The sequence below is a fragment of the Bufo gargarizans genome, chromosome 1 (assembly GCF_014858855.1).
Source record: "Bufo gargarizans isolate SCDJY-AF-19 chromosome 1, ASM1485885v1, whole genome shotgun sequence".
Taxonomy (NCBI): Eukaryota; Metazoa; Chordata; class Amphibia; order Anura; family Bufonidae; genus Bufo; species Bufo gargarizans.
In genome coordinates, this window is record NC_058080.1 from 126,238,585 (window position 1) to 126,266,368 (window position 27,784).

Sequence of the window (27,784 nt, forward strand, 5' to 3'; positions counted from 1 at the left end):
TTGCTTTGACGTTGCCCGTCCAGTTTCCATAAAGCCTTGAATGCTGATTCCATGCACGAAGAGTCGAAAATGTATAACCTTAAAGGGATTCTGTCACCAAGTTTTGGGCTATAGATCGCCGCTAGCATGTCCGCAATATATCTGTCCTATAGGGCTGTGTGCTTTTATTTTCTTTAAAAAAGGATTTTAGAGATATGTAAATTAGTCTTGTAGGTGTCCAAGGGGCTGTACGAACCTTCCTGGTGCCCAGCCGTGCCCAGCCACGCCCGCCTGTGAAGGAGCCCAGCATCGCCTATGTCCTCCGAATCTCCTCCTTTCATCAACGATAGATTGCCGTAATCTCGCGCATGCGCAGTTCTTTCCCTGAGGCTGATGCCAGCACAGGGAAGGAACACTATACCGGCACTGCGCATGCACCAGGAAGGTTCGTACAGACCCTTAGGCACCTTACAAGACTAATTTACATATCTCTAAAATCCTTTTTTAAAGAAAATAAAAGAACACAGCCCTATAGGACAGGTATATTGCGGACATGCTAGCGGTGATCTAGCTGTGCATGTCCGCAGCTCTATAGCCCAAAATCCCGGTGACAGGTTCCCTTTAAGACCTGAATCTGCTGTATTAACAAAATCTCTTTATCTTATCTGCCGTGTTCCCAGCACTGACATTATAGGGCAGGCACTGTCATGTCTTCTGCATACCATAGTATTAACCTGCGCTGTGAACGCCCTTTAATTGCTCTCCAAATGATATATTAATACCTATAGCGTCTCCTTCACATTGACAAGGAATCAGGAAGTGTCCTGGAAGGGTTCAGCTGCCATATTGTTCGTCCAGCGAGGTTCCCCTGCAGTCGTCTTCCAGTCTCTGGCCTTGTGACGGCGGCTCTGGTATGGACTATATCATTTTCTCCATGTCAGGAAGAATTGTCTTTTTACAAGGTTTTTCAGGTTCTGCTGCCTCGAGGCAGGGTCCACCATAGGAGATGTTTGCATCTGTGGGCTTTTTCCTATCTTGCACACACAGAACATGTACATTTAAGTATTGCACTTGCTAGGATTTCTTGGTGCACTCCCCTCGTCTACACATCACAGGAATATACAGATGCATACCTTCCACCTGTCCGAGGTAGGAAATCGTAACTTGACATTAAATAATATTTAAAACATCACATCCCATTGAAAATGTCAAGTTAACGTTTGCAATATCCATTGAATAGAGGCATTTAGTTGGCAGGCAACGCTCATGAGACAATGGAGATTGCCTTATACCAGGGACGCCCACCAGCTGTTGCAAAACTACAACTTGCATCATGCCTCCAGCTATCAGGGCATGCTGGGAGTTGTATTTTTCCAACAGCTGGATGGTCGCAGGTTGGGAATCCCTGCCTTATACAAATCGTGCATATTTCAGACCATATTTTAGGTGTAAAGAACAGGTGGATTCTTCAGCGTCCGGTCGGAATATTTGCTGCAATGTTCTACTGACATCTAGTGGACATAATCGAGATTGCATTACTGATGTCTATCACATTTTGCATACTGTAAGTCTATCAGGTTCAATCTCATTTTACCCTGCACCTAAAAAAGACAGCACAGGCAGGAGGGCACGCTAATGACAGAGATAAAAAAACTATCTAGTCTCTGTTGTTTAACCCTTTAATAACTGTTCATCCCCATTATTTGGTCAGACAGCTCAGAGCCCATTTAAAAACATCAGAGCTGTCTATCTAGGATGCAAGGGTTAGGGCATGCGTACACAACAAGCGCCATGTACTTATTGGTATAAAATGCACATACTGTACACTACGTGCAGAATTATTAGGCAAATGAGTATTTTGACCACATCATCCTCTTTATGCATGTTGTCTTACTCCAAGCTGTATAGGCTCGAAAGCCTACTACCAATTAAGCATATTAGGTGATGTGCATCTCTGTAATGAGAAGGGGTGTGGTCTAATGACATCAACACCCTATATCAGGTGTGCATAATTATTAGGCAACTTCCTTTCCTTTGGCAAAATGGGTCAAAAGAAGGACTTGACAGGCTCAGAAAAGTCAAAAATAGTGAGATATCTTGCAGAGGGATGCAGCACTCTTAAAATTGCAAAGCTTCTGAAGCGTGATCATCGAACAATCAAGCGTTTCATTCAAAATAGTCAACAGGGTCGCAAGAAGCGTGTGGAAAAACCAAGGCGCAAAATAACTGCCCATGAACTAAGAAAAGTCAAGCGTGCAGCTGCCAAGATGCCACTTGCCACCAGTTTGGCCATATTTCAGAGCTGCAACATCACTGGAGTGCCCAAAAGCACAAGGTGTGCAATACTCAGACATGGCCAAGGTAAGAAAGGCTGAAAGACGACCACCACTGAACAAGACACACAAGCTGAAACGTCAAGACTGGGCCAAGAAATATCTCAAGACTGATTTTTCTAAGGTTTTATGGACTGATGAAATGAGAGTGAGTCTTGATGGGCCAGATGGCTGGATTGGTAAAGGGCAGAGAGCTCCAGTCCGACTCAGACGCCAGCAAGATGGAGGTGGAGTACTGGTTTGGGCTGGTATCATCAAAGATGAGCTTGTGGGGCCTTTTTGGGTTGAGGATGGAGTCAAGCTCAACTCCCAGTCCTACTGCCAGTTTCTGGAAGACACCTTCTTCAAGCAGTGGTACAGGAAGAAGTCTGCAAGGTAAGAAAAACATGATTTTCATGCAGGACAATGCTCCATCACACGCGTCCAAGTACTCCACAACGTGGCTGGCAAGAAAGGGTATAAAAGAAGAAAATCTAATGACATGGCCTCCTTGTTCACCTGATCTGAACCCCATTGAGAACCTGTGGTCCATCATCAAATGTGAGATTTACAAGGAGGGAAAACAGTACACCTCTCTGAACAGTGTCTGGGAGGCTGTGGTTGCTGCTGCACGCAATGTTGATGGTGAACAGATCAAAACACTGACAGAATCCATGGATGGCAGGCTTTTGAGTGTCCTTGCAAAGAAAGGTGGCTATATTGGTCACTGATTTGTTTTTGTTTTGTTTTTGAATGTCAGAAATGTATATTTGTGAATGTTGAGATGTTATATTGGTTTCACTGGTAAAAATAAATAATTGAAATGGGTATATATTTGTTTTTTGTTAAGTTGCCTAATAATTATGCACAGTAATAGTCACCTGCACACACAGATATCCCCCTAAAATAGCTAAAACTAAAAACAAACTAAAAACTACTTCTAAAAATATTCAGCTTTGATATTAATGAGTTTTTTGGGTTCATTGAGAACATGGTTGTTGTTCAATAATAAAATTAATCCTCAAAAATACAACTTGCCTAATAATTCTGCACTCCCTGTATAAAATCGTATTAATAAAATTCCCATTATATAAAATGCTAATAAAATTGAATGAAAAATAAAAGCAGGAAAGAAACAGACTTTCTAAGTGTAAAACATTTTAGTATATTTTAAGAATGAGTAGTCTATGGTTAAAACAAAATTGAGCGCGGCAACACTCAAAACGTGTGAGGACAATTCTCAATCAAAACAGATACACAAAATAATGAGTGTGCGCTTAACCCATTAAGGACACGGCCATATTTCACTTTAAGGACCCGGCCATTTTTTGCAGATCTGACCAGTGTCACTTTATGTGTGCATAACTTTAAAAGGCTTTGACTTATCCAGGCCATTCTGAGATTGTTTTTTCATCACATATTGTACTTCATGACACTGGTAAAATGGAGTAAAAAAAAATCATTTTTATTTATAAAAAAAATACAAAATTTACCAAACATTTTGAAAAATTTGCTCATTTCCAAGTTTTAATTTCTCTACTTCTATAATACATAGTTTAGTAATACCTCAAAAAATAGTTATTACTTTACATTCTCCATATGTCTACTATGTTTGGATCATTTTGTGAATGTCAATTTATTTTTTGGGGACGTTACAAGGCTTAGAAGTTTAGAAGCAAATCTTGAAATTTTTCATAAAATCTAAAAAACCAGTTCAGGACCAGTTCAGGTCTGAAGTCACTTTGTGAGGCTTACATAATAGAAACCACCCAAAAGTTACCCCATTTTACAAACTATACCCCTCAAGGTATTCAAAACTGATTTCACAAACTTTGTTCAACCTTTAGATGTTCCATAAGAATGAATGGAAAATAGAGATAAAATTTCAAAATTTAAATTTATTGGCAGATTTTCCATTTGAATCAATTTTTTTCAGTTACAAAGCAAGGGTTAACAGCCAAACAAAACTCAATATTTATGGCCCTGATTCTGTAGTTTACAGAAATACCCCATATGTGGTCGTAAACTGCTGTACGGGCACATGGCAGGGCACAGAAGGAAAGGAATGCCATACGGTTTTTAGAAGGCAAATTTTGCTGGATTGGTTTCATGACACCATGCCCCATTTGAAGCCCCTCTGATGCACCCCTAGAGTAGAAACTCCAAAAAGTGACCCCATTATGGAAACTACGGGATAGGGTGGCAGTTTTGTTGGTGCTATTTTAGGGTACATATGATTTTTGGTTGCTCTATATTACACTTTTTGTGGGGCAAGGTAACAAGAATTAGCTGTTTTGGCACCGTTTTTATTTTTTGTTATTTACAACATTCATCTGACAGGTTATATCATGTGGTATTTATATAGAGCAGGTTATTATGGACGCGGCGATACCTAATATGTCAACTTTTTTTATTTATGTAAGTTTCACACAATTATTTCTTTTTTGAAACAAAAAAAAATCATGTTTTAGTGTCTCCATAGTCCAAGAGCCATTTTCAGTTTTTGGGTGATTATCTTGGGTAGAGTATGATTTTTGCGGGATGAGATGACAGTTTGATTGGAACTATTTTGGGGCGCGTTTGACTTTTTGATCGCTTGCTATTACACTTTTTGTGATGTAAGGTGAAAAAAAAAGCCTTTTTTTTTTACACCGTTTTTTCTTTTTTCTATACAGTATTCACCTGAGGGGTTAGGTCTTGCGATATTTTTATAGAGCAGGTTATTATGGATGCGGCAATACCTAATATGTGTAGTGCATTTTATTTTTGCCATTTTTAATCAGTGATAAATGTGTTTTTTATTTTTACTTTTTTTAAACTTTTTCTTACTTTTTTTGACTTGGTTCTTGAAGATCCAGTGGGTCTAATGTCTGTATAATACAGTACAGTACACTATGTAGTGTACTGTACTGTATTTTCACTTTACAAAGTCTGATCAGACTTCTGCCTTTAGCCAAAGTCTGATCAGCACCATGGACAGCTGGAAGCTTGTGAAGGCGTCCGGTTGCCATGGTAACCATCACCCACTGCCACAACAGAACAGCGGGTTATGGGGAGGGAGGGGGGCCCCCTCCCTCTGTGATCCCGTCAAGAATTGGGAGCTGAAAAGGCACAGCAGCCCCGATGGGAGAGGGAGGGAGCTCCCTCCCTGTTAACTCCTTCTATACAGTGGTCCCCTACTTCAATGGGGCCGCAAAAGATGCGGACTGCACTCCGTGTGCGGTCCACATCCGTTGCTCCATTTCGTGGCCCTGCAAAAAAAATATAACATGTCCTATTCTTGTCCGTTTTGCGGACGAGAATAGGCATTTCTACAATGGGCCACCTGTTCCGTTCCGCAAATTGCGGAAAGCACAAGGGCGGCTTTCGTGTTTTGCAGATCCGAAATTTGCAGACCGCAAAAAATGGAACGGTCGTGTGCATGAAGCCTTACTGGAATCCCATACAGTAAAAAATCCCCAAAAGTGATCCCATTTTGGAAACTACACCCCTCAAGGAATCTTTCAAGGCATGTAGTGAGCACTTTGGCCCCAAAGATGTTTCATAGAATTAGGAAACACATAAATGTGAAAATGAAAAATTACATTTTTTTAAAGCAAAAGTGACTTTAGTCTCAAATTTTCAAATTTTACAGGGGGAACTGAAAAAAATACACCCCATAATTTGTTGCCCATTTCCTCCTGATAACGGCAATACTTCATATGTGCTTGTATGTATACTGCAATATGGGCATACCAGAGGGGTCAGAAGGAAAGGAGCACCAAATGGCTGATGGAGGGCAGATTTCTACTGAATAATTGACAGGCACCATCTTGAAATTGAACACACCCTGATGCACCCCTACAGTGGGGAAACCCCAAAAAAGTGACCCCATTCTGGAAACTACACCCCTCAAAGAATCTTTCAAGGCATGTAGTGAGCAATTTGACCCCAAAGGTAATTAATGGAATTGGCTGTGAATATGAAAAATTAAAAAAAATGTCGAAAAAATGACTTTACACCGATATTTTTCACTTTCACAAGGGGTGAAAGGAGAAAAAGCACCCATAGTATGTGTTACCCATTTTCTCTTTATTATGGCAACACCCTATATGTGCTTGTAGTTCGCTGTATTGGCGCATAGCCAGCAATCTGTAAAATATGGATTTTTAAAGCAGCCCTAAATAGACAGACATGGATTTTAGGTGCCATGTCTCATTTTTTTAAAAATCCTGACATCCCCAGCAATTAAAAACCCCAAGAAGTGACCCCATTTTAAGTGGTGGAAATGGTACTTTTCAGCAAACAGGTGTCTCACAGAAGGCAGAAACACTTGTAAAAAATTTCAAAGCACACATTTGTAAAAAAGAAAAATTACTAGCAGACCCCAATTTTTCACTTTTACAAGGGGTTAAAGGAGAAAATGCACCCCAGTATGTGTTCCCATTTTCTCCCCATTCAGGAAACACCCATATGTGCTTGTAGCCTGCTGTATGGGCGCACAGCAGGCAAACAGCACAATATGGATTTTGCTGGCTGGGCCTGAATTGGCAGACAAAGATTTTAGTTGCCATGTTGCATTAAAAAAATTCTTGAGGTTCCAAGAAATAAAGAAAAACAAGAAGTGACCTCATTTTGGAAAGAGCACCCCCGTACGAACATTTAAAGTGGTGGAAATGGTACTTTTCAGCAAAGAGGTGTCTCACAGAAATAAATATGTATTGGTTGGAGAAAAGTGGATATGTAAGCAGTGTGGACAAAATTAGAGATATAAGGTGGCAAAACTACAGGGAGCATCAAGGATGAAATTATTCCATGAATGAGTCGTAAATTCTGAAGCACTCCTGCATGCACAGGCCAGGTTTTTCAGGGCAGGTTTCGCAGTGGTAAATGGTGTCCTTCCTAATACCCCTTTTTGAACAAACCCTGCATCTTTTTGGGGTCCTTCCCTTTCTTGCTGTCTGGGGAACTTCACCTGGGAAATGTTGTCCTGGTACAACACGGCCACTGTAACTTACAGAAGTACTGGGACCCTCTTCTGCTTGGTTTGAAAGAATTAGGGCCTTGATCACTACTTTTTGAAAGTGAAGAAATGTTGCTGAGTGTCCGCTAGACTTAACCACTTCAGCCCCCCTAGCTTAAACACCCTTAATGACCAGACCACTTTTTACACTTCTGCACTACACTACTTTCACCGTTTATTGCTCGGTCATACAACTTACCACCCAAATGAATTTTACCTCCTTTTCTTCTCACTAATTGAGCTTTCATTTGGTGGTATTTTAAATTGCTGCTGACATTTTTACTTTTTTTGTTATTAATCGAAATTTACTGAAATTTTTGCAAAAAAATGACATTTTTCACTTTCAGTTGTAAACATAAAAAAAAAACGACATCTATATATAAATTTTTCTCTAAATTTATTGTTCTACATATCTTTGATAAAAAAAAATGTTTGGGTAAAAAAAAAAAATGGTTTGGGTAAAAGTTATAGCATTTACAAACTATGGTACAAAAATTAGAATTTCCGCTTTTTGAAGCAGCTCTGACTTTCTCAGCACCTGTCATGTTTCCTGAGGTTCTACAATGCCCAGACAGTAGAAAAAAAAACACAAATGACCCCATTTCTGAAAGTAGACACCCTAAGGTATTCGCTGATGGGCATAGTGAGTTCATAGAACTTTTTATTTTTTGTCACAAGTTAGCGGAAAATGATGTTTTTTTTTTTTTCTTTCCAAAGTCTCATATTCCACTAACTTGTGACAAAAAAAAAAAACTTCCATGAACTCACTATGCCCATCATGAAATACCTTGGGGTGTCTTCTTTCCAAAATGGGGTTACTTGTGGGGTATTTATACTGCCCTGGCAATTTAGGGGCCCTAATGTGTGAGAAGTAGTTTGAAATCAAAATGTATAAAAAATGCCCTGTGAAATCCTAAAGGTGCTCTTTGGCATGTGGGCTTCTTTGCCCACCTAGGCTGCAAAAAAGTGTCACACATGTGGTATCGCCGTACTCAGGAGAAGTTGGGCAATGTGTTTTGGGGTGTCATTTTACATATACCCATGCTGGGTGAGATAAATATCTCGGTCAAATGCCAACTTTGTATAAAAGAAATGGGAAAAGTTGTCTTTTGCCGAGATATTTCTCTCACCCAGCATGGGTATATGTAAAATGACACCACAAAACACATTGCCCAACTTCTCCTGAGTACGGCAATACCACATGTGTGACACTTTTCTGCAGCCTAGGTGGGCAAAGGGGCCCACATTCCAAAGAGCACCTTTAGGATTTCACAGGGCATTTTTTACACATTTTAATTTCAAACTACTTCTCACGCATTAGGGCCCCTAAAATGCCAGGGCAGTATAACTACCCCACAAGTGACCCCATTTTGGAAAGAAGACACCCCAAGGTATTCTGTAAGGGACATGACGAGTTCCTAGAATTTTTTATTTTTTGTCACAAGTTAGTGGAATATAAGACTTTGTAAGAAAAAAAAAATCATCATTTTCCGCTAACTTGTGACAAAAAATAAAACATTCTAGGAACTCGCCATGCCCCTCACGGAATACCTTGGGGTGTCTTCTTTCCAAAATGGGGTCACTTGTAGGGTAGTTATACTGCCCTGGCATTTTAGGGGCCCTAATGCGTGAGAAGTAGTTTGAAATCAAAATGTGTAAAAAATGCCCTGTGAAATCCTAAAGGTGCTATTTGGAATTTGTGCCCTTTTGCCCACCTAGGCTGCAAAAAAGTGTCACACATGTGGTATCGCCGTACTCAGGAGAAGTTGGGCAATGTGTTTTGGGGTGTCTTTTTACATATACCCATGCTGGGTGAGAGAAATATCTCGGCAAAAGACAACTTTTCCAATTTTTTTTATACAAAGTTGGCATTTGACCAAGATATTTATCTCACCCAGCATGGGAATATGTAAAATGACACCCCAAAACACATTGCCCTACTTCTCCTGAGTACGGCCATACCACATGTGTGACACTTTTTTGCAGCCTACATGCGCAAAGGGGCCCAAATTCCTTTTAGGAGGGCATTTTTAGACATTTGGATTCCAGACTTCTTCTCACGCTTTAGGGCCCCTAAAATGCCAGGGCAGTATAAATACCCCACATGTGACCCTATTTTGGAAAGAAGACACACCAAGGTATTTAATGAGGGGCATGGCGAGTCATAGAAGATTTTTTTTTGGGCACAAGTTAGCGTAAATTGATTTTTATTTTTTTTTCTCACAAAGTCTACCTTTCCGCTAACTTGGGACAAAAAGTTAAATCTTTCATGGACTCAATATGCCCCTCAGCGAATACCTTGGGGTGTCTTCTTTCCGAAATGGGGTCACATGTGGGGTATTTATACTGCCCTGGCATTTTAGGGGCCCTAAAGCGTGAGAAGAAGTCTGGAAAATAAATGTCTAAAAAATTTTACGCATTTGGATTCCGTGAGTTCATGTGAGATTTTATTTTTTGACACAAGTTAGTGGAATATGAGACTCTGTAAGAAAAAAACATATAAAAAAAATTTCCACTAACTTGTGCCCAAAAAAATGTCTAAATGGAGCCTTACAGGGGGGTGATCAATGACAGGGGGTGATCAGGGAGTCTATATGGGGTGATCACCCCCCTGTCATTGATCACCCCCCTGTAAGGCTCCATTCAGCATTCAGACGTCCGTATGTGTTTTGCGGATCCGATCCATGGATCCGTGGAGCGGTAAAACACATACGGATGTCTGAATGGAGCCTTACAGGGGGGTGATCAATGACAGGGGGGTGATCAGGAAGTCTATATGGGGTGATCACCCCCTGTCATTGATCACCCCCCTGTAAGGCTCCATTCAGACATCCGTATGTGTTTTGCGGATCCGATCCACGGATCCGTGGATCCGTAAAACACATACGGACGTCTGAATGGAGCCTTACAGGGGGGTGATCAATGACAGGGGGGTGATCAGGGAGTCTATATGGGGTGATCAGGGGTTAATAAGGGGTTAATAAGTGACAGGTGGGGTGTAGTGTAGTGTGGTGCTTGGTGCTACTTATTACAGAGCTGCCTGTGTCCTCTGGTGGTCGATCCAAGCAAAAGGGACCACCAGAGGACCAGGTAGCAGGTATATTAGACGCTGTTATCAAAACAGCGTCTAATATACCTGTTAGGGGTTATAAAAATCGCATCTACAGCCTGCCAGCGAACGATCGACGCTGGCAGGCTGTAGATCCACTCGCTTACCTGCAGTCCCTGTGAACGCGCGCGCCGATGCGTCACTCTGCCTGAGACAGCCGCCTCCGGACCGCAATCCTGCGTTAGGCGGTCCAGAGGCGGTTAAATAGCACGTATGCATTGTACAGCGCCAACTGTACAATGTGCACGGCCAGCTTTTTGTACCACACTGTTGTTTTTTGTGTGGCACTGTAGGGCTTCAGAATTGATCTGAAAGATCAACCCTGCCCATGTGCCTGTTGTAGTCCAGAATGCAGTCTGGTTTGGGGACAGTGGTAGTGGTACCACGTAGAGGGGCAAGGGAGCTGGTGTTAGTGTGAATGAAGGTCAGCAAAAGGACGTCCCTCTTGTCCTTGTACTTAACCGCCAGCATGTTCTCATGGAGGAGAGCCCTGCTTTCACCCTTTCTTTGTAGTTGCCCTATCGGGGATCTAGGGAGGCCTCTCTGATTTTTGCATACTGTGCCACAAGCTACAGTACATCTGACAGTTAGGTACGTGAATAGGGGTATGCTGGTATAATAGTTATCCACATAGAGGTGGTAACCCTTATCCAGCAGTGGGTGCAGTAAGACCCACACTAGTTTCCCATTAAGTCCTAGTGTAACATCCCAGAGTTATGTTACTACACTCTTTTACCCCGCTACAACCTGTTAAGTGTATTTGTACTGTCATCTTGTGCAATTTAATATCACATCCTCAATAATGTGCATTTTCTAAGCCTGTTACAATTATTTGCTGTAATTTCCATGTACACCAGCAGGTGGCAGCAATGTGTCAGCAGGACCTTAGACAGTTTAGTGTTTCTAAACTGGAATAGTTTATTCCAGTTTAGCTCCCCCTCTATGAGCAGAAGTGGGCTGGCCCATGTCCTGCCTCATGGGGAGGAAAGGAAGTTAGAGTTAGAGTGTGCCAGCTACCCCTGCTTGGGGAAGGCTGTGCTGGTAGGGGCATCCAGAGATAGGGATCCCAAACCAGGATCTTGTCTCGGTTGAGACCAAAGATCTTCATTCCCAGTCTGAGTCCTTCAGCCTCAGCTGGTTGACAAGCAAGCAGCCATCTCCAGAACTCCAGGAAAACCATTCCCTGTGAGCATAACTGTGAGTACCATCCAGAGACCAGGAGAAGCCAAATTCCTCCTCAGCTAGTCAGTCCCATACCAACAGAAGATAGACAGAGCAGAAGATATAGATTCCTGCCATATTCTTCAGGCACATGATAGAAGCAGAAACCAAAAAACAAAAAAATATAGTGGCAATTCTGGAGGAGCTGCCAAACCCCTGACACTGTGGCGTGTCTTCTATTGGGGGAGCAGCCCGACCGCATGTGGACCGCAGTAATCGACTAACCCCAGCAAAATATGCATACAATGGAGGATGTCGGCGCGGTCCACATGCACCACAAGAGCAAACTACACAGAATGTAGCAATCATATGAAACACAGAGAGAGAATGCACCAAACAGATATAACACTGACTATGCTGGCAAGACATGAATGAAGGTATTAAAAGCTGAGACTTTTGCCAATATATTCCAGTCATGGAGATATCGGAGCCCATCATGCACCACGTCACGGTTCTGATAGAAGCAGAAGAGATATTGATCCCTGCCATACATTGCCAATACCTGCTGGGATCCAAGGACTATTGCTGTACCTCATATGGATTAATGCTGCCTCTAGTAAAGACAAGTTGAATTATATTCCATGTCTGGATCTCATTTACTGCTGCTAAAACCCTCAATTACTCCTACTAGCAACACACTCATTTATTGCAAGTGAGCCAGGGTCCAGGAGTCCAGCCGTACCAAGGTAGGAGACACCGTTGACACTATTGCTACTACTATACAGAGACATTACACCACTCTGGCATTCCTCACCTGGTACGTGAGTTGCAACACCTTAAAGGGCCCTGAGATTGTACCCTGCGCACGCTGCAATTGGCGTCACGATCAAAAACTATAGACTTATATACCCATATCCGGACCCACTGCATATTTTGGCGTCTGCCTAACCGTACCACGGTCCTGGTCATTGCACTAGGACGGGGGGGAATTCTGGGGGTTCAATCCGGGAGTCTTTCCCTTCATAAACCTGGAACCTATAGGTGTACCCGGAGCTACTCTCACAGAGTTTACACATTTTTATGCCCTACCTTGCTCGGTTGCTGGGCAGGTCCTAGCGGAATCTTACCCTCCCCTTGAAATGTACCAGGGACTCATTTATACAGATATTTTGTTCTGTAGTGTACACTGCAGCAGATTTGGTGCTGAAGTGGTCAAGGATAGGCCTAATTTTAAAAAGCCCATCAAATGTTGAGTCATTTTGCGGCGGACACTGTGCATTATCATTATAATGCAAAAATTTCAGAATCAACTCAAATCTATTCCAGGCCATGGAATTACTGAATATTGGAGTGTGGTACAAGACATCCGCACTCTAATACTGTCTAATTTCAGTTTTTTTAACAAGCCCCATATGCAGCACAAGCCCCCAGACTCGGGTCCAACCAAGGAGTTTTGCGTATGGCAATGTGGGGTTTTGGGTAATAAACTGCTGGGCATATACATTTGTTTGGGCCACGATAAAATTTACAAAATTGTCACTGAAAAAGATTTTGACAAAAATCTATTTCTGGGAAGCCCATGCAGTCAGTTTGGATTCCAGAGTTTTCCACAAACTCTGGAATTTAGGGGGTGATAATCATCAGGGGGCAGGGTCCATATGGGGTCACTCTGGGGGGCTGCCTAGAGGGTCCCTCATCAGCAGATGATGATGACAAGGTGGTAGAGGAAAGTGGCATCCTCTTCTCCCTCGCTGGCCTCTTCAGCCGAGTACTTTATCTGGTACATTTTTATTTTTGTGTGTGTGTAAAGTGTCAGGGAGGTGTATGTAATGATTTCACACGTGAGGGGGCTTGTAATAAACTTCCAATAAGATTTAGGGGAAGGAAAAAAAAATAAGAGAATAAAAAAAAAAGAAAAAGCTAAGAAAATAAATATAAAAATTTAGGGAAAATTTTCCATCTACTATAAAAAAAGATTTTTTTTAAATGAGCAGAGGTGTGATCAATAAAAATTACTGAGCAGCACTCAGCAGGCGCAGTACAAGTGCACGCAAAAATCTACAGTACACTAACAGTACCTAAAATTGAATTATATATACAGTACAGATCAAAAGTTTGGACACACCTTCTCATTCAAAGAGTTTTCTTTATTTTCATGACTATGAAAATTGTAGATTCACACTGAAGGCATCAAAACGATGAATTAACACATGTGGAATTATATACATAACAAAAAAGTGTGAAACAACTGAAAATATGTCATATTCTAGGTTCTTCAAAGTAGCCACCTTTTGCTTTGATTACTGCTTTGCACACTCTTGGCATTCTCTTGATGAGCTTCAAGAGGTAGTCACCTGAAATGGTCTTCCAACAGTCTTGAAGGAGTTCCCAGAGATGCTTAGCACTTGTTGGCCCTTTTGCCTTCACTCTTTGGTCCAGCTCACCCCAAACCATCTCGATTGGGTTCAGGTCCGGTGACTGTGGAGGCCAGGTCATCTGGCGCAGCACCCCATCACTCTCCTTGATGGTCAAATAGCCCTTACACAGCCTAGAGGTGTGTTTGGGGTCATTGTCCTGTTGAAAAATAAATAATGGTCCAACTAAATGCAAACCGGATGGAATAGCATGCCGCTGCAAGATGCTGTGGTAGCCATGCTGGTTCAGTATGCCTTCAATTTTGAATAAATCCCCAACAGTGTCACCAGCAAAGCACCCCCACAGCTGCGATGGGCCGGTCTATGGAATCGGCCAATAGCAGCGATCGGGGCTGCAGGGGGGGGGGGGGGGCGGAGATACCTCCCCAGCCCTTAGCTAACATGGCAGCCATCGCACCCCGGTTCCCAAGCGATTATGCCCGGGGGCCAGTCACTTCCCGCAGCTCCTTACTATTAAGGCACTGGTCAGGAAGGGGTTAAAGGGGTTGTCTCACTTCAGAAAATGACACTTATCATGTAGATAAAGTTAAAGGCACTTACTAATGTACTGTTATTATCCATATTGCTTCCTTTGCTGGATGGATGCATTTTTCCATCACATTACACACTGCTCGTTTCCATGGTTATGACCACCCTGCAATCCTTCAGTGGTGGCCATGCTTGCACACTATGGAAAAAAGCGCAAGCCTATGAGCCCTCCCATGGTCCCAGCCACCAGAGGGGCCGCCACTTTTTCTTATAGTGTTCAAGCACGTCCACCGTAACGCAGGTTAATTAACATGTGGAAATTTTCAAAACATGTAGACTGCTTTCCTGGAGTCTTATCTGCTTAGCCGGTTCACAGAATGCAAATCCGAGCAGCAAATCTGCACGTAATACGCAATGTGTGCGCGAGACCTAAGTCTTACATTTTTAAAGGGATTGATCATGTTTAAAGGCAGATAAAATGCTAGATGAAAATGAAAATCAGATATCCTATAGAACATGACAATCGCCTTCTAACAAAGCTAGAACCTGCCCTGTACCTCACATGGGTCCAGAGATCTCCCAAATAGGTTTATTTCAGGCTGGCAGCTCAGGGGACGTGTCCTTTCTCGGGGGTGTTTCCTTTCTCAAAGTGGTGTGTCCTTTCTCAGGTGCGGGAGTTCTTCCCCTGTAACTGTCACGACTTCTAACAGAAGATTTAAACTGAGCACGTGAAACCATCTCAGTGAGGTGAAAATAGAAAAAAATAAAGAAAAGGACAAACAGTAGGTGGCGCTATATGGATACATTTTAATGTACCTCAGAGGCAGTACTACATTTTTAATTACATTCAATTCCAAAAATATTCAGATCCAGGTGCTGGTTTGAAAAATGTAGACGATTCACATATCAGTGTTTTTAGCACGGATGCATGCTCTATTTTGCACGTGTTCACGGATCCATCACGCCCATTCTAGTCTATGGGTCTGTGAAAACCACAGATGCAACACGGATGCCATCTGTGTTTCATGGATCGTTAAGAAAAGATGCTTTGAAAATAATTTTTCAGCTGTGCAGGGTCAGTGAAATACAGAGGACACACAGACAGCAAAAAACGGACACACGGACCCAACACGGATCCTTCACGGACAGCTTCACAGATGCATCACTGACCATCTTCTCATGGATTCGAGCACGGACATTGACGTGTGAATGAGGCTTTAGGAGACGGGGTACTTCACTGAAAAATCCAAATGGCCTCTTGTGTGGAAGGCGGTCCAGGTCCAGTCTTGTCCTCTCTCTGGTTTCTAGACTAGTTCAAGTCAAGAAAAGTGAAATGAACTCAAATGTATGCACGGAAGAGAAATGCCTGAAGTTGCTGCATGTTATGTTACTCTCATTTATTCTCTTTTTTAATGGTGCAGTGTACACTCACCTAAAGAATTATTAGGAACACCTGTTCTATTTCTCATTAATGCGATTATCTAGTCATCAGTTACTGGGATTTTCACGCACAACCATTTCTAGGGTTTACAAAGAATGGTGTGAAAAGGGAAAAACATCCAGTATGCGGCCGTCCTGTGGGCGAAAATCCCTTTACCGATGCTAGAGGTCAGAGGAGAATGGGCCGACTGATTCAAGCTGATAGAAGAGCAACGTTGACTGAAATAACCACTCGTTACAACCGAGGTCTGCAGCAAAGCATTTGTGAAGCTACAACACGTAGAACCTTGAGGTGGATGGGCTACAACAGCAGAAGACCCCACCGGGTACCACTCATCTCCACTACAAATAGGAAAAAGAGGCTACAATTTGCACAAGCTCACCAAAATTGGACTGTTGAAGACTGGAAAAATGTTGCCTGGTCTGATGAGTCTCGAATTTGGCGTAAACAGAATGAGAACATGTATCCATCATGCCTTGTTACTACTGTGCAGGCTGGTGGTGGTGTAATGGTGTGGGGGATGTTTTCTGGGCACACTTTAGGCCCCTTAGTGCCAATTGGCCATCGTTTAAATGCCACGGGCTACCTGAGCATTGTTTCTGACCATGTCCATCCCTTATGACCACCATGTACCCATCCTCTGATGGCTACTTCCAGCAGGATAATGCACACCATGTCACAAAGCTCGAATCATTTCAAATTGGTTTCACCAGATCTCAACCCAATAGAGCATCTTTGGGATGTGGTGGAACGGGAGCTTCGTGCCCTGGATGTGCATCCCTCAAATCTCCATCAACTACAAGATGCTATCCTATCAATATGGGCCAACATTTTTCTAAAGAATCCTATCAGCACCTTGTTGAATCAATGCCACGTAAAATTAAGAAATTTCTGAAGGCAAAAGGGGGTCCAACACCGTATTAGTATGGTGTTCCTAATAATTCTTTAGGTGAGTGTATGTATTTTAGGTTGCAGGCTGCACCAACTCACTCTCACAGTAAATGTAACCTGGAACCATCACTGGAATAAAAAGACTTGGGAGGAGATTTATCAAACTGGTGTAAAGTAGAACTGGCTTAGTTGTCCATAGCAACCAATCAGATTCCTCCTTTTATTTTCCAAAGGAGCTGTGAAAAATGAAAGGTAAAATCTGATTGGTCGCTATGGGCAACTAAGTCTGTTCTACTTTACACCAGTTTGATAAATCTCCCCCTTGGTTTTATGAGATGTATCTTGGATTATCCATATTCAACAGTACTAAAGTCACTATCTGGAACATCAGCCTGCAAACCAACCTTCCTTAACGTTACCCCTATATCTTCACCAGAGTTCACCACTAGGTCAGATGGACTTGGTTGCCAGGGACCCAAGTTATAACTGCAGCGTAATGTAGTAGAAAACTGGTGGGAGCTCACTAATAGCAGAGGTGCAAAAGAGTAGTTGTCAAGCAGGGACACGACCAAGAGAGACAGATACAGCCGGAATAGTAGACAAGGGGTAAATCCAGGGACAAGCAAAATGTCAATTCACCAGGAGAATCCATAGAAGTCCAAACTGCAGACTAAGGGTTAATACAGAAACAAACCAAAAGTCACATCACTGGGAGTTTTAATGCAGGAGTGAGAGTAGTACAATTCATGGAAGCCAGGACACATAGGCAATGAGAAGCATTGCTTGGTTTAAATTCCCAGCCCAGCCTTCTGATTGGATGCCAGACCCAAGCTCTGATTGGCCTGACATTCCCTTCCCTCTCTCAGTAATGCTGGCAGTGTTATTCAATAGATTCCATGACTCTCAGGATCACACAGCATTATAAATCATTACAATGCAGTGCTCTCCTGTTAGAGGACACTGACACACACAGCGAGATAATCACACTGACCTCGCTCGTCTGTGTCAGGCCTATCTGGACTGTCTTGTAAAAAATTGGTTACAGTGTTCTCCAGAGGGGGGGGGGGGGGGAAACATTATTTATACAAATGAGGGCTCCAGTGCACTGCCAAGCCCTTCAGTGCTCTGAAGCCATCATTTTTCTTGGGAAAGTCATAACCAATTTTCCCTAGGTGGATATCTATTTCATCAGCAGGATCAACCCTCTCAGGGAGTATGCAGCGTTTATCCTACTGGCAGATGTTTTATTCCATTTTCTTAGGATGACACTATAAAAACCTTATGTGTGGGGTCTCCTATAAGTTTCATGTAAGAGTCGGTGTCAATAATCAGTTGAAAATGTGCAGATCCAGGCAGTACTACTTTTCTATTTCTCCTTGTGGAGAGTGCCTAGTAGGTGTAAAGAGTGTTATAGGCCATGCAATGCTTCTCTGGGGGGAAAAAAGGGTGCAAATTAGCTCTTTAAAAAAAAAATATAGAAAGCTGTGCCATTGATGCCACTATAGGGACCATGACCCAAAAAAGGCCATATGCAGATGAGGTATTGGCTTAGCTATTATCCAACTTATGTCTCAAGGCCTGTTTAAAAGGTTAAATATTAACATATAGAATAGGCTTAGCTTTCTTATCATTTTGGAAGGAGAGCTCATTTACATATTTTTTCCCATTAATCCAGAGGACTATAACACTTTTTTTGACTACTAGGAGGTCTCCACAAGGGGAAATAGTACGGCCCAAATCCTGGCAAAGGCCTCTCAGCCTCCAGGATGTCATTTTTTTTAGTTCTCTTTGGTAAAAGAGAATGTGCAAAAATGCAGCTGCAGTACAAAACACATGTCAAGATCAAACATGAGGAAAAACATGCTGTGTCAGATAATGTGAAAATACAAATTTATTCAAAAACAATACCTCCCCTGGGTGGCCCACGAGAAAGTAGCCTCCTCTAGCGATAGTATGACAAGTAGGGTGGCCAGACGTCCGGTTTTCAGGCTCCCTGTCCTCCGTCCAGCGCAGTGCCTGGACGGACATATGGATGACCTCCTTTTCAGTAGCAGCAACTGACCGAGGCTTCTCTCACCCCCAGTCAGTCACTAGAGCCACAGATATGGCTCCCTATGGCTGACTGAGGGGAAGAGAAGCATCCCAGCTGCCGCCGCTCACCTTCCATTCATAAAGTTCTTCCCTCACCCCCCCCTGTGTTTCCGCCTGGTGGTGGTGGAGGCGTGGCTTCATGTGGTTTGTAGGCGTGGTTTGTGGTGTTGTGGGTGTGGTTTGTTGTATTGTGGGCGTGGTTTGAGACACAGACAATGAGGTCCGGCTTTCTAGGGTGAAGCCAGTGGCCCCCCCTAATGACAAGATGAACGAGCAAGTGGCTTGTATTTTTTAATTACCCACAAGTCCCAAAAGATGCTAAAAGTGGCCCCCGTTCAGGTCTCTGCATCTTTGGGCAGGTCGGATTGTGTTGGCTGATACAGCTTGTGATGCTGTGGATGGTGTTTGTGATGTTCTTCTTGAGTTCCTCCAGAAGATGTGGATTGTTAGCAGACACTTTCTGTTTTCAATTTCCTGACAGATAAAAATTGCTCAGATAAAAGTCCGAGGAACGTGGTGGCCATAACCTCTTGCTTACAGTTCGCTCCTCTGTAAACAGTTCATGAACCCCTCCAGTAAGATCTGTGAGGTGCGGCATGTTCCCCCATCTTGTTGGGACATTTTTTTTCTTCTGCAGCATCACTGTTGAAGAGCTGCAAGCAGTATCAGCCCACATCAGGGATGCCCAACCTGCGGCTCTCCAGCTGTTGCAAAACTACAACTCTCAGCATGCCTGGACAGCCTATAGCAGGCCATGGTGGGAGTTGCAGTTTTACAACAGCTGGAGGGCTGCAGGTTGAGCATCCCTGGCCCACATAATCTGACGTGCCCAAAGATGCATAGACGTGAATGGGGACCACTTTCAGCGTCTTTTGTGACTTGTGGGTAATAAACAAAAAACAATCCACATGCTGGTTCATCTTGTCATACTATCGCTGGAGGCAGGCTCCTTTCTCGTGGGCCACCCTGTAGAATGACATTACCTTTCATTGTAATCCCACCCTTTGATTTTGAATGAGATGACTGCTGAACCTGCCTCCTGTGTGCACAGTACAATCTAGAAAGGATATAGGACGTGAGGGTTCATCGGCTGCAATATTTTAGGACCATAGTCCTATGGAAAAACACAGATAACACTTGGTGATATCATCATTAGTTATGCCAAATAACAAGATCAGCTCTGCCACGTCCACATTTTATCTTAAATTCTAAATGTATTACTGACTATAGTACGGTATTTACATCATCATACACTAATCAAAACTCCTTATATCCTAGAAAATATACAAAGAAGATGGATCCCGGTTTAAAACTGTACTATCCTAGTCATGAGGTCAACACCAAGAGGCTTCTACATGAATATTTTTCTCAAAATGTTCCCTACTCCATTTTTAAGGAGTCGACAATAGACCTGATGAAATGTTTCTATAAAGTATTTAGCTCAGGTATGTGACATAAACTGTACAGATGTGTCTTTCCAAGACGGGTGACAAAATATGACCATTTAATAAAAAACAAAAAAAAACATGGTTTTGGGATAATACGGAATGCCCCAGAGGCGTGCACAGATCTCATAGAGCCCATAACAAAATTTAGCATAGGCCCCTCTTCCCCACCCATTTTGTCAGTACATGTGTGTCAAAGACTGCCAGGCAGTGAGGAAAGCAAAGCGTGACCCCACATTTCTGACAAATTTACAGTGAAAATGGCTCATACTAGATAACTGTTTCCCGTCACAAAGGCTATTATAAAATTGTCTGCCTTCGGCCACCACTAGTGCATAGAAATGTACAGTCGTGGCCAAAAGTTTTGAGAATGACACAAATATTAGTTTTCACAGAGTTTGCTGCTAAACTGCTTTTAGATCTTTGTTTCAGTTGTTTCTGTGATGTAGTGAAATATAATTACACGCACTTCATACATTTCAAAGGCTTTTATCGACAATTACATGACATTTAAGCAAAGAGTCAGTATTTGCAGTGTTGGCCCTTCTTTTTCAGGACCTCTGCAATTCGACAGAGGGCATGCTCTCAATCAACTTCTGGGCCAATTCCTGACTGATAGCAACCCATTCTTTCATAATCACTTCTTGGAGTTTGTCAGAATTAGTGGGTTTTTGTTTGTCCACCCGCCTCTTGAGGATTGACCACAAGTTCTCAATGGGATTAAGATCTGTGGAGTTTCCAGGCCATGGACCCAAAATGTCAACGTTTTGGTCCCCGAGCCACTTAGTTATCACTTTTGCCTTATTGCACCATCGTGCTGGAAAATGCATTGTTCTTCACCAAACTGTTGTTGGATTGTTGGAAGAAGTTGCTGTTGGAGGGTGTTTTGGTACCATTCTTTATTCATGGCTGTGTTTTTGGGCAAAATTGTGAGTGAGCCCACTCCCTTGGATGAGAAGCAACCCCACACATGAATGATCTCAGGATGCTTTACTGTTGGCATGACACAGGACTGATGGTAGCGCTCACCTTTTCTTCTCCGGACAAGCCTTTTTCCTGATGCCCCAAACTATCGGAAAGAGGCTTCATCAGAGAATATGACTTTGCCCCAGTCCTCAGCAGTCCATTCACCATATTTTCTGCAGAAGATCAATCTGTCCCTGATGTTTTTTTTGGAGAGAAGTGGCTTCTTTGCTGCCCTTCTTGACACCAGGCCATCTTCCAAAAGTCTTCGCCTCACTGTGCGTGCAGATGCGCTCACACCTGCCTGCTGCCATTCCTGAGCAAGCTCTGCACTGGTGGCACTCCGATCCCGCAGCTGAATCCTCTTTAGGAGACGATCCTGGTGCATTCTGGACTTTCTTGGACGCCCTGAAGCCTTCTTAACAAGAATTGAATGTCTTTCCTTGACGTTCTTGATGATCCTATACATTTTTGATTGAGGTGCAATCTTAGTAGCCACAATATCCTTGCCTGTGAAGCCATTTTTATGCAACACAATGATGGCTGCACGTTTTTGCAGGTCACCATGGTTAACAATGGAAGAACAATGATTTCAAGCATCACCCTCCTTTCAACAGGTCAAGTCTGCCATTTTAACCCAATCAGCCTGACATAACGATCTCCAGCCTTGTGCTCGTCAACATTCTCACCTGAGTTAACAAGACGATTACTGAAATGATCTCAGCGGGTCCTTTAATGACAGCAATGAAATGCAAATTTACAGTGAAAATGGCTCATACTAGATAACTGTTTCCCGTCACAAAGGCTATTATAAAATTGTCTGCCTTCGGCCACCACTAGTGCATAGAAATGTACAGTCGTGGCCAAAAGTTTTGAGAATGACACAAATATTAGTTTTCACAAAGTTTGCTGCTAAACTGCTTTTAGATCTTTGTTTCAGTTGTTTCTGTGATGTAGTGAAATATAATTACACGCACTTCATACATTTCAAAGGCTTTTATCGACAATTACATGACATTTAAGCAAAGAGTCAGTATTTGCAGTGTTGGCCCTTCTTTTTCAGGACCTCTGCAATTCGACAGAGGGCATGCTCTCAATCAACTTCTGGGCCAATTCCTGACTGATAGCAACCCATTCTTTCATAATCACTTCTTGGAGTTTGTCAGAATTAGTGGGTTTTTGTTTGTCCACCCGCCTCTTGAGGATTGACCACAAGTTCTCAATGGGATTCAGATCTGGGGAGTTTCCAGGCCATGGACCCAAAATGTCAAAGTTTTGGTCCCCGAGCCACTTAGTTATCACTTTTGCCTTATGGCACGGTGCTCCATCGTGCTGGAAAATGCATTGTTCTTCACCAAACTGTTGTTGGATTGTTGGAAGAAGTTGCTGTTGGAGGGTGTTTTGGTACCATTCTTTATTCATGGCTGTGTTTTTGGGCAAAATTGTGAGTGAGCCCACTCCCTTGGATGAGAAGCAACCCCACACATGAATGATCTCAGGATGCTTTACTGTTGGCATGACACAGGACTGATGGTAGCGCTCACCTTTTCTTCTCCGGACAAGCCTTTTTCCTGATGCCCCAAACTATCGGAAAGAGGCTTCATCAGAGAATATGACTTTGCCCCAGTCCTCAGCAGTCCATTCACCATATTTTCTGCAGAAGATCAATCTGTCCCTGATGTTTTTTTTGGAGAGAAGTGGCTTCTTTGCTGCCCTTCTTGACACCAGGCCATCTTCCAAAAGTCTTCGCCTCACTGTGCGTGCAGATGCGCTCACACCTGCCTGCTGCCATTCCTGAGCAAGCTCTGCACTGGTGGCACTCCGATCCCGCAGCTGAATCCTCTTTAGGAGACGATCCTGGTGCATTCTGGACTTTCTTGGACGCCCTGAAGCCTTCTTAACAAGAATTGAATGTCTTTCCTTGACGTTCTTGATGATCCTATACATTTTTGATTGAGGTGCAATCTTAGTAGCCACAATATCCTTGCCTGTGAAGCCATTTTTATGCAACACAATGATGGCTGCACGTTTTTGCAGGTCACCATGGTTAACAATGGAAGAACAATGATTTCAAGCATCACCCTCCTTTCAACAGGTCAAGTCTGCCATTTTAACCCAATCAGCCTGACATAACGATCTCCAGCCTTGTGCTCGTCAACATTCTTACCTGAGTTAACAAGACGATTACTGAAATGATCTCAGCGGGTCCTTTAATGACAGCAATGAAATGCAGTGGAAAGTTTTTTTGGGGATTTAGTTAATTTTCATGGCAAGGAAGGACTATGCAATTTATCTGATCTCACTTCATAACATTCTGGAGTATATGGAAATTGCTATTATAAAAACTTAAGCAGCAACTTTTCCAATTTTCAATATTTATGGAATTCTCAAAACTTTTGGCCATGACTGTATACAATTGCAATGGAAGCTATAAATAATTTCTTTACACTGTGCTCCCCCAAGTGGTGGCTGCTGGAAAATACAGTGAATCTATGTTGGGAACAGGAGAAGCAGATCACGGCCGGACCTCCTTTCCAACGGGTCCGCCTCTATGGTAGATGCACCACTGCTTTGTCTTGATATCTGTAATCTCTATGTGACTTTGTAGCCACCCAGTGGTTATGTTGTGGATTGCAGCCTGTGAAGGCTTTTGCTAGCACGTCGCAATATTGAATTGTAATTTGTTTGGCTGATGTGGGTCAACTGTGTCCAGACTGATGGTACCCAGTCAAAAAAAGAGGTAATGGTAAATGTGAGGGCCATTATGAAGAACTCTACGAAAAGTAGAGTTCTTCATGCTTCACTGGTGATCAGCCAACCCAAAATCATTCATTATGCTGAGACATATATCCAAAAATAGCTGATAATTTGTACAATATAAAGCTTTTCTTTTCTCTGTTTGCAGGTTTACTTAGTGGGAAAACCGTGACTGACGTCAGTCTCAGCCCCATTATTGTTCATCTCCTTTCGGTTTGTGAGTTTGTTGAAGAAATTTCAATTCTAAAGTTCAATGACGCCTCCATCAGAGAGCTGGAACTGTGGAAGAATAAAGATCCAGACTCTTTTGATTGGACTCATACCTTGAAACTCTTTATGGAGCTGAAAGGGACAAGCAGGTTCAGTATAAAATAGGGGGTCGGATTTATTGTGGCGTAAAAAAGTTGCTAATTATGGCACACGGCATATTTGGGCTATAATTTTACAACTTTTTGAACTTCTAAAGTGGGGAGAAAGGGGGCTTGGCTTGGTGGAAGGGGCAAGGTTTCCCGTGGCCCACCGGATTTTCAATAATGTACACCAAAAACTGGTGTTAATGATAGCTGAAGCCTACACCAACCCATATCTGCCGTCAATTTGAGTTTCTCGTGCACGGAGGGCCAGAGATGTGCCAATTTATTAAAAGGCATCTGTCACCGCCATCTTGATAGAAGATCTGGAGTGAAATCTCACGCGGCCCCTGATAATGTCATCACGTTAGGCGGCTTGGTGACGTCATACGTCACCGCAAACGGGATTTTGTGCAAGATCTTCAATCAATATGGCGGCGGCCGGCCCGTCGTGAGCAAATTGATTAGCTAAGGGCTCTTTCACACCTGAGTTCTTTTCTTCCGGCATAGAGTTCCGTCGTCGGGGCTCTATGCCGGAAGAATCCTGATCAGGATTATCCTAATGCATTCTGAATGGAGAGAAATCCGTTCAGGATGCATCAGGATGTCTTCAGTTCCGGACCGGAAAGTTTTTTGGCCAGAGAAAATACCGCAGCATGCTGCACTTTTTGCTCCGGACAAAAATCCTGAACACTTGCCGCAAGGCCGGATCCGGAATTAATGCCCATTGAAAGGCATTAATGCGGATCCGGCCTTAAGCTAAACGTCGTTTCGGCGCATTGCCGGATCCGACGTTTAGCTTTTTCTGAATGGTTACCATGGCTGCCGGGACGCTAAAGTCCTGGCAGCCATGGTAAAGTGTAGCGGGGAGCCGGGGGAGCAGCATACTTACCATCCGTGCGGCTCCCGGGGGGGCGCTTCAGAGTGACGTCAGGGCGCCCCACGCGCATGGATCACGTGATCGCATGGAAACGTCATCCATGCGCATGGGGCGCTCTGACGTCATTCTGGAGCACCCCGGGAGCCGCGCGGACTGTAAGTATACTGCTCCCCCGCTCCCCACTACTACTATGGCAACCAGGACTTTAATAGCGTCCTGGCTGCCATAGTAACACTGAACGCATTTTGAAGACGGATCCGTCTTCAAATGCTTTCAGTTCACTTGCGTTTTTCCGGATCCGGCGTGTAATTCCGGCAAATGGAGTACATGACGGATCCGGACAACGCAAGTGTGAAAGAGGCCTATGTATGATGTTTTTATTTGTTTTTTTACAACATTTCAGGGAAAATCCATTCGCTACCACAAGGCACGAGGAAATTGGGCTTTGCGGCGAATCAAATTTTCACTGAAATTCAGATTGAAGTCCACTTCCTGAAATTTTATTCGCTCAACACCACTCCTGACACCTGAAGAGAAGGGCCAGCCTCCTCCAACTGAGCAGGGCATGATAACTAAGCTTTGCTACCATTTTCATCTCTTAAAATCACAGTAAAGGCATTGAAAGTACATTACCCCGTTTAGCAATAATTCAACCTGTTAACCCTTCTAGCAGTGATCCACTGGGTCACTGCATCTCCATGTATTATACTAGGCATTATCATCCTTTGTCACTTCAGTTGCTGTGAAACTACAACTCACAGCATGCTCACAGCACGGAATTCAATCCGAATTTCAGGGAAAATGGTAGTGAATTGAATGGCGGTAAAAAACAAAAAACAAAATCATACTTACCTCATCCATTTGCTCGCGACGGGCCAGCTGCCGCCATCTTGATTGAATGATGGCTGTGCGAGATTTTGCTCCAGATCTTTAAAGCGAACCTTTCACCTCAATTTCACTTTATAAACTAGCAACAGTACCTTATAGATCATCTTCAGTGTGTTCTTATACATCCTTGTGCCGCTTTCATGCGCTGTATATGCTATAAAGTAATCATTTCCAGCTCCAAAAGTCACGCTAGAAGTCAAGGGGGTAGCCCTTCCCTCACTTCAGGCTGTACCTCCCCTGCCCTAACCCCGCCTCTATGCACTGTAATTGACACCCGGCTCAGTCGCCGGGACCGCGCTTGTACAGGCTGCGCATGCGCCGTCCTCCTCATTCGACTGCGAAAATAAGTGGCCATCGATACATCGATCTGGTTCTTCAAAGTTATCTTCTGGAGCTGAATGGATGAATGGAGAGAAAGTGTGTGTGTCCAACCTTCCACTCTATTCATTTTGTGTTCTTGTGATCGGTGGGGATCTCAGAGGTAGGACACCCCCCCCCCACGATCTAATAGTCATCCTGATCCTGTGGATAGGGGATAACTTTTAACAACTGGAATATCCCTTTAATTTTATTTATACTGTGTATTATAAAGCAATAGTAAACTATAACCAATAAGCCACACAGAGTCTTACATCGTAAATGCTTCTCTTTATCAGGGATGGGTGGCAGGATGCTGAGGAGATGCTGAGAACAAAAGTGAAGCGCATCATGAAGTGTGACTTCAGCAAAAGTAACCTAACAAAACCATTTGCCCTGCCGAGAGCCGACTGTGTTACGTGTGTCTGGGGGATGGAAACGATCAGTAGGGATCACGATGAGTGGAAAACCTCTCTGAGAAAAATCTCTGATCTTGTGAAACTTGGCGGCCATGTCTTGATCTATGCAGCTATCAACGGTTCCTATTTTAAAATTGGAGAAGACTTTTACCATCTCTTCAACATTGATGACCCCTTCTTGAGAAAGACTTTAACCGATGCAGGTTTTGCCATTGTGCATTATGAGAATTTAGAGAGAGAAGCTTGTACTGATTCTTTAGATCACAGTCAAAAAGCCTTTGTTGTCGCCTGCAAAGTGATGGAAACTTAGAGTGGACCTTTTTGAGGCGTGAAAAACCTTTTTGAGGCATCTGTAGCAAAATATTGAAAAAAAGATGTCTACATACACAGTATGTTGGTTTGTGGAATTTTTGAGGTGTTTTTTTTTTTCCTGCCATTTTCCAGAGGCTTTTCTATAAGATTTGAAAATGTATTGAAAAAGAGTTTCTGTCATCAGATGAGTAGCAATAAAAAAAAGTCTCATCTGAGACAGCTGAACATAACGGTCTTGGACCCATCTTCCTAGGTGCCAGCATTCTTGAGAAAATTTATGTTTTGTAATATGCAAATGAGCCCCTAGGAGCAATGAGGGCTGTTTCGTTGCACCTTCTCCTTCATGACGAGCAACCAACACTGAAGTCTCGTGGGAGCTCATTTAGAGCACATCCACCGCTCTATAGCACGTGCGCTTCACAAGCTCACTGCGGTGGATCTGCAGCAGATTTACCCTAAAGGAACACGAAGACCAAAACGATAAGGCCTATTGCACACGGATGTATTTTCATTCCGTTTCCGTT

The 27,784-nt window shown here is 43.1% G+C and overlaps 1 protein-coding gene across 1 annotated transcript; it reads left to right on the forward strand.

Annotated features, from left to right (window-relative positions):
• The first annotated feature begins 653 nt into the window (after positions 1-653).
• Positions 654-27,767, forward strand: LOC122935107 (indolethylamine N-methyltransferase-like). Its single transcript, XM_044290904.1, has 4 exons — positions 654-890; positions 20,168-20,334; positions 24,203-24,413; positions 26,829-27,767. Exons 2-4 carry the CDS (start codon positions 20,184-20,186, stop codon positions 27,256-27,258), a joined length of 792 nt encoding a protein of 263 aa, XP_044146839.1. The 5' UTR covers positions 654-890; positions 20,168-20,183; the 3' UTR covers positions 27,259-27,767.
• The last annotated feature ends 17 nt before the right edge of the window (positions 27,768-27,784 follow it).

Coding starts and splice junctions, on each gene's coding strand:
- LOC122935107 (XM_044290904.1), top strand. CDS start 20,184: ATGGATCCCGGTTTAAAACTGTACTATCCTAGTCATGAGGTCAACACC. Junction 20,335..24,202: donor CTATAAAGTATTTAGCTCAG/GTATGTGACATA, acceptor CTCTGTTTGCAG/GTTTACTTAGTGGGAAAACC. Junction 24,414..26,828: donor GAGCTGAAAGGGACAAGCAG/GTTCAGTATAAA, acceptor TCTCTTTATCAG/GGATGGGTGGCAGGATGCTG.